Genomic DNA, 7,127 nt, shown 5'->3' on the forward strand with positions numbered 1-7,127 from the left:
GGTGGTGGTGGTGGTGGTGGAGGAGGAGTAGTAGTAGGAGGAGGAGGAGGAGGAGGAGGAGGAGGAGGAGGAGGAGGAGCAGCATGAGGAAGAGCAGGGGGCGGTGGTAGAACTGAAGGAGGTGAAGGCGGAGGAGCGCAAGGAAAGGAGAGACGAGGGAAGAGGGAAGAGGAAAGAGGAAGAGGAAAAGCCGCATAAGAGGGCCTCTCCCCCTCTGAGAAGCCGAGCGAGCGGCTACGTGGAGACGGAGGCAAGAGCCTTCCTATATTCTTCTGGAGGAAACAGGTGGTTCGTCCATGTGTGTCAGGGATATGGTGAATGTCAGGGTGGCTGGTGCGTCCCCCTCCCCCTCCCCCTCCAGGCCGAGTGCGGTGGAAATCAAGATCAAGTAAAGAAAAAAAGAAGGGGGTCAGGTAGTGACTAAAGGACACGTGGTCCCTTCGCAGGGCCTGGGGGCGCCATCAATGTTTCAACAGTGCTTGTGATGCACGGCGGGTATCGACCGCTGCCTCCTCGTCCTCGTCCTAGTCCTCCTCCTCCTCCTGTTCTTCCTCCTCTTGCATTTTCCTTGACCTTTCTTTCCCTCTTCTTCCCCACTCCCACCCCTTTCGCATTCCTCTCCTCTCGTTCCCGTTCTCCTCCTCCCCTTCTTTCCTCCTCTGCCGCCCACCCCATCCCTCTCCCCTCTACCTCCCCCGAACTACCCCTGCACCTCTCTGCCCGCCCTTACTTTCACGGCAAAACGCGCATCAACATCACTTCCAGACCACTTTCACCTCCCGCCTCCCCTCTCCCCACCCCCTCCCCGGTCCGGCGCCAGCCACCACCACCACCGCCGCGAACAGATCACTATCACCATCACCATCGCCAGCCTCTTCACCATTCAGCCTTCGAGCTCCACCTCTCTCTCTCTCTCGCCGAGCTCGCCGACCGTGGCAATCAACGGAGCGCCCATTCGTTCCCTCGCGCCATTATCGCTGGAGCTTCCCTCATCATTGTTATCTCGGTAACAATGGTAAACAGCAACAGCAGCGACAACAGGAGTAGCTAAAGCAACAACGGGTCTCTGACTCCCCATTCTCCCGTCGCTCAACGCACTTACAAAAGGGCGACTCACTCACTCACTCACTCACTTACTCACTTACTCACTCTCTCAATTACAAAATCAAAGAAAGTTAGTCGCTCTCTCTCTCTCTTCTCTCTCTCTCTCTCTCTCTCTCTCTCTCTCTCTCTCTCTCTCTCTCTCTCTCTCTCTCTCTCTCTCTCTCTCTCTCATACAGACCACGCCCCCATTCATCTGTGAATTCGTAAACAGCAAAGCAATAAATTAGTCTCTACTGTACTGACTGTGTTATGTCGGCGGGACCAAGTGCGTCTCCCAGTACACAGCTCCCCCACTCCCCTTCCCCCAACCCTTCCCCCAACCCTTCTCCCCTAATCGCCCCAACGGACGCGACCACACCTACTCACTCCCAGTGTAACTTTCTCCGTTTACGCTCTGCAACCACTATTCAGGGGGGAGGGGGGAATGGGGGAGGGAAGGTAGGGTGAGAGGGAAGTGGGGGAGAGGAGGAGGAGGAGGAGAAAAAGGAGACGGAGAAAGAGGAGGACGAGGAAGGAGAGCAGGGCGGGGAAATTGGGACTTTCGTATGGTTAAGGGTATCCAGCAAAGCGATTTGTTATATCTATTCCTACACTACCTTTAACTCCCCCCCCCCCCCTCGTCCACCCTTTTCTTCCTCTCTCCCCAATTTACTCCTTTCTTACACTACGTAGTTCAGCTTCTTGGCCGTGGTCCTGCCCCCCCCCCTTCCCTTCCCAATTCCTGCTCCTTTCTAGATCAACTCCCCCCCCCTCCCCTGGTGTTCCATCCCCTCCACCTTTTCTTGCGGTAACATTCACCTAGTTTTTTTTTTTCGTAATTACATTTATGCCTTCGCTCTGGCATCTACAGCGATACAGTCGTATTTAAGGATGTACAGTACATCAAAGTAGTTTTCCAGGATGTACTATACATGAGAACATGCTTTGCACAGACACTCTTAATCCAAGTCCACCAAAGGTATTTACACGGTAAAAGTTTACATCAAAGCAATCTGTTTGTGTCTACCTTTATCTCCGTCCACCTCTCTCTCTCATTCTTTCTCTCTCTCTCTCTCTCTCTTTCTCTTTCTCTTTCTCTTTCTCTTTCTCTTTCTCTTTCTCTTTCTCTTTCTCTTCTCTCTCTCTCTCTCTCTCTCTCTCTATCTCTATCTCTATCTCTATCTCTATCTCTATCTCTCTCTCTCTCTCCTCTTCATCTTCTTCCCCGCCATTCATTCCTTACAGACCATTTCCCCGTTTTCCCCTCTCTCCCCCTCCTCCTTTCCCTATCCTCGCCACCTAATAATCAATAGGACACACGCGATGGAGCAATCATTGAAGGTCACAAACACTTAAGGGCGCATAACAGATTTGCGACGTGAGTACCGACATAGCAGTCGAGCGGGGGCGGGGAAGGGGGCGCCGGGGGTGGGGAGCGGAAAGGACTGGGTGGGTGGGGGAGAGGGGGAGCGAGATAGCGAGGAGGGGGTGGGGGCGGGGCGCGGACAGGTGATCGTCCTTGCTGGTTGCAGGTTGCAGCAGCAGCGGCAGCAACGCAGTGGTGGCAGGCAGCCTTGGCGCGAGGCCAGCCGAACACGCCCTCTAGTATGTCAACAAGTTGGCGGCCTCCTACACGCCCACACGCCCACCCGCCCACTCTAGGCCTTTCGTCATCGTGTTTTGTCCCTTTCCACCAGTCTTCCTTCCTTCCCTTTCTACGCTCTATCGATTGAGGGGTGATATCTGGCCGTAAGGAGGCGAGAAGAGGCTGTGCTGGCCCGGGGCTTCTGCCCTTCGCCGAGGGCCCTCGTATCGACTGGCCAACGGCACCTTTCGCTCGTTCTCCCTCTCAGAGCTTTGTTTCTTTCTCTGTCCCTGCCTTCCGCGCGCTCTCTCTTCCTTCCTCCTTGGTCCTTCACCCCCCCCCTCCCCCTCCTCTCCCTCTCCCTCTCTCTCTCTCTCTCTCTCTCTCTCTCTCTCTCTCTCTCTCTCTCTCTCTCTCTCTCTCTCTCTCTCTCTCTCTCTCTCTCTCTCTCTCTCTCTCTCTCCCCCGGTCGGCTGAGTAGGTGGGCGTGGTAACGTTCGACGATCGGCCACGCCCCGTTCCTTCTTCCCAGACGAAATGAAGACACGCATGCACACAGACCCACATGCACACAAGCAGCACGAGCACCCCGGCCCGGCGTAATGGCCAGCAGTCTAGTCCTAATTAGCGGCCTTCGTTATCTGCCTCTCAAGACAAGATGCAGCCCGGTGGGGGGAAGGGGGCGCGGAAGGAGGGCAAGGTGCGCCCCGAGACCCGAGTGGCGCCCCGCCCTCTCCTCGCAGGTGAAGGGTTGGCCCTCCGGAGTGCCGCGGGCGGGCTGGCACTCGCCGCTTCAGGTGCGCCGCTGGCCGAGGGCCCGGGCGGCCGGCCAGAGTACGCGCCTCCATGCTTGCACAACGTGGGATCTGGCGACGCCGCGGCTCGGTCTTCGCCGTTCAGAGATACTGTTAGTTTACGACTGCGCAAGCACACACGCTCTGCCAATTGTGACTGCGGGTTTAATGCACCAACTTAGAATGAGAGAAAGGTTTAACAAAAAGAGAGAACTGGGCTCATGTTCACTCTGATGGCCCCGACAGAGTGGCCCGACATCTGCCGTCATGGTCACTGGCCACTTCGTTCCCGAGTCGTTATCTAAAGGCTATACTAATTCAACTCATTCCATAAAATTTAATATCTCTTGCAGTGTGACCCAGAGGACAGTTTCCTTATCGGTTTTATCTCTTATTTGTACATCATTTTTTTCACCCACTTATCAAACGCCCTAGATAAACGTCTGACCTACCTAAGCCATACGCAATAAGCGGGCGGGGAGGGGGGGGGGGGGCTCCCCATGCCCCTCCCATCACCCACGAGGCAAAACCCTTTATCTCGCCCTCCCCCTCTCTCCCTCCCTTACCCCCACCCCCCAAGAGTGCCCACGAGAGGCTAGGCGGCTTACCTGTGTGCGTCCTCAGATGTGCTTTCAGATGCGACGACTTGCCGTAGATCTTGTCGCAGCCGGGGAAAGTGCAAGGGTGGGCGCGCTTGTCCTCCACCTTCTGCTGGCTGGCCCGACCCCGCCCTCGCCGCCCGCCCGTGCACCTCGCGGGGGTGCGGCTGGCGGCGCCCGCGTCCCGCTCCTCGGCGGCGCTCGCGGCTGCCTCCGCCACGCCTCTTCTGCTGAAATCCAGGGGCTTCTCCTGCGTCTGGGCGGGCAGGGGGAGGGTGTGTGTGATGTGGGAGGGAGGGGCGGGCGAGGGCGCGGCGGCGGTGGGCGGCAGGGACTCCGGCGCCTTCTCGCGGACGTCCACCCGATCCTGCTGCACGCGCTTCAGGTCGGCCAGGATGCGGGCGATCAGGTACACCGAGTGGTCGGGGCTGGCGTCGCACGCCTCCATCGCCGACGGGCAGTAGGAGTGATCCTCCAGAATGGGAGTGGGCGGCGACGGAGGGGTGGGCGGGGTGGGCGGCTGGTACATGTGGTCGGGCGACAGGGGGAAGGCGTGGTGTGTGAATTCGACTGAAGGAGAGTGTTCGGGGCTTGGTGCGGGCGTGTGGGTAGGTGGTGGGTCATGGAATGGCCGTTGCAGTGGTAGGTGAGTTTTTACTTGAAGACGTGGGCGTTGGCTGTTGGTTTCTGGCGCCGCCCACGGACTCAGCCTTCCGCCGCCCTTCATGGCAACTAGGCAGGCGGCTGCGTTTAAGTCTTCCTCGAGAGTCAAACTTGCCATCGTGTTCACAGGCATATAAAAAAGAACTTGGTCAATATCAATTTCACCTTTGTATTACGATCACCACACTGAATTTCTTAGGCCACGCTCGCGGGAGAGAGAGTGTGCCGTACGTCCTCACTCACCAACGTTCCACGCTGAACTGCTGCTTCACGTGTATCAGCTGATCGTCGCGACGCACCATGTGCCCGCGGAGGTCAGATGCCAGTTGTTCTTTTTATCTATTTTATCTCCCTAAGGAGTGAATCATATGAAAACAAAAATCAGTATGCGATGTCCTAGAAATTCAGGAAGATAATATCTATAAGATATTACTACCATAAGTGACGCAGCATCCCAGACTAAAACTGATATTAAATCCCGAATCGCCAACTCTACTTCGCAACGTACTTTGCTAAGGTAACGAAAAGTTTTAACAAGTAGACTTTAATACCATTTCCCCCACAATGCTCCCAGAATTCTACATCTCACAAGAGAGAAACCGAATCCCCTCAGACAACCCGAGAAGAAATCCCGAGGAATACCACCGGTACCAGCCTAACCAAAGAGAACCACGAGGATTTAACTTTGTGTCCGTACCATTGCGCGGGCAGCGTGGATGGCCATCTGCAAGCCTCCCTTGTGTGCTGCTGGGACGGGGAAGGCCGCGTGTTGGACACAGAGAAACGTGGTCACTTGGCCATGGGATTTCCAACGAGTCTCTATCGCAAGCGCTGGGGGTTTTCTACATGCGCATGATCTCGGATGCTGAGGGGCGGGGGGATGATGGGAGGGCGTGTTTGTTGTTGCATTTTAAAGGCGGGAAAATGTTTTGTTTTTTTTTGTTTTTTGTTTTAGAGAAAAAAAAGAGAGAAGCGAGCGAGAATTAAAAGCGCCCTTGACTGGTCGCCTTTCCCTACCCCGTCTCGTGCCGCCCGCTGGTACGAGCGCCACTGGCCCTTTTGACTCTTTCCACGACTTGAGAAGGACATGACACCAGCGTACATATTTTCCCTTTTCCTACCCTCATTCGGAGACCCATACCAAGAGGAGAATTCACCTTTAAGATGGACAAAGGGAGGTCGACGGCCTGGAACCACCACAGTCGTAGCCAGCCCCAGGCCAGGAAGTAGGCGTCTGTCTCGCACCAGCATCACCTTGCCCTCTCCCCCCTCCCCTCCTTCATGCTGGCCTCCGCGCGCCCTCCTCCTCCTCCCACTTACCGTCCCAGCCACTTATTTCCCTTTTCTCTTCCTCTTTTTCTTCCCCTCTCCCCCCCCCCCCCGCTCGCTCGCTCTCGCCTTCTGATTCTCTCGTGGAGTTCGCTCTCTCGCTCTCTCTGTCGCTCTCGCTTTCTCCCCCCCCCCCCTCTCTCTCTCTCCATTTCTCTCTCCCCGCTACCTCCTCTATTTCTCTTTCTCTCTCTACTCCCTCTCTTTCTTCTCTCTCTTCTCTACCCCTCCTCTCTCTCTTCTCTCTCCCTCTCTACCTCCCCTCTCTATCTCCCTTTCTAACTCCCCCCCCCCCTCTCTCTCTCTCTCTCTCTCTCTCTCTCTCTCTCTCTCTCTCTCTCTCTCTCTCTCTCTCTCTCTCTCTCTCTCTCTCTCTCTCTCTCTCTCTTCTTACGCCCACTTGTTGATCTCTTCTCTCTTTTCCTCTTCCCCTTGCCTCTCCCATTTTCCTGGTATCACGTTGCAGAGAACGTTTGTTTTTATTCCACGCATCCTCGATTATTAATCCTTTTTTTTTTCGTTCTTCTCCAATTCTCAACGCTCTGCTTTTTTACCGTCGATTTTTAACCGGGGTGATTGTGATACGACTTACACATACTTACACACTGCATCTACGCTTATCCATGATAAATAACTAAGCCATGTTGAATGTCTTTTCATATGCATGTAAAGATATCCACAATTATCCTCTTGATATGCACAGTGCATATCCACAATGGACTCCCTAATACTATATTCTCGTAAGAATATTCACGACAAATAATCAGTCAAATATCATACATAATTAGCCTCTTACGCCCATCCACAATAACATATACCTATCACTATGCAAAGTCCACATCCCACTTAAATATATCCATGATAGATTTCCACTTAAGATGCACAATCCACCTCACACTACATTGATAAACTTGAAGAAGAAAAAAACATTTAGCGCCATGGACATCCACTCAGCACAATATCCACAAAACTCCACATCCACCTAACCCTACCCACAACACCTATCCACATCTTTCATCTCTAGTCAACTTTAATCCATCCCAGTCAACCCATGCCGCCTCCCCAAGTCCACTT

The 7,127-nt window shown here is 54.5% G+C and overlaps 1 protein-coding gene across 1 annotated transcript in view; it reads right to left on the minus strand.

The window, feature by feature from the left end:
* LOC125031913 (Krueppel-like factor 13) overlaps positions 1-5,439 on the minus strand; it is a 73,993-nt gene extending 68,554 nt beyond the window's left edge. The window contains exon 1 of the mRNA XM_047622920.1: positions 4,071-5,439. Coding sequence (XP_047478876.1) covers positions 4,071-4,857 — 787 coding nt within the window. The 5' untranslated portion in view covers positions 4,858-5,439. The remainder of the gene's footprint in view (positions 1-4,070) is intronic.
* Positions 5,440-7,127: the final 1,688 nt, after the last annotated feature.

This window comes from Penaeus chinensis, chromosome 13 (genome assembly GCF_019202785.1).
Source record: "Penaeus chinensis breed Huanghai No. 1 chromosome 13, ASM1920278v2, whole genome shotgun sequence".
NCBI lineage: Eukaryota > Metazoa > Arthropoda > Malacostraca > Decapoda > Penaeidae > Penaeus > Penaeus chinensis.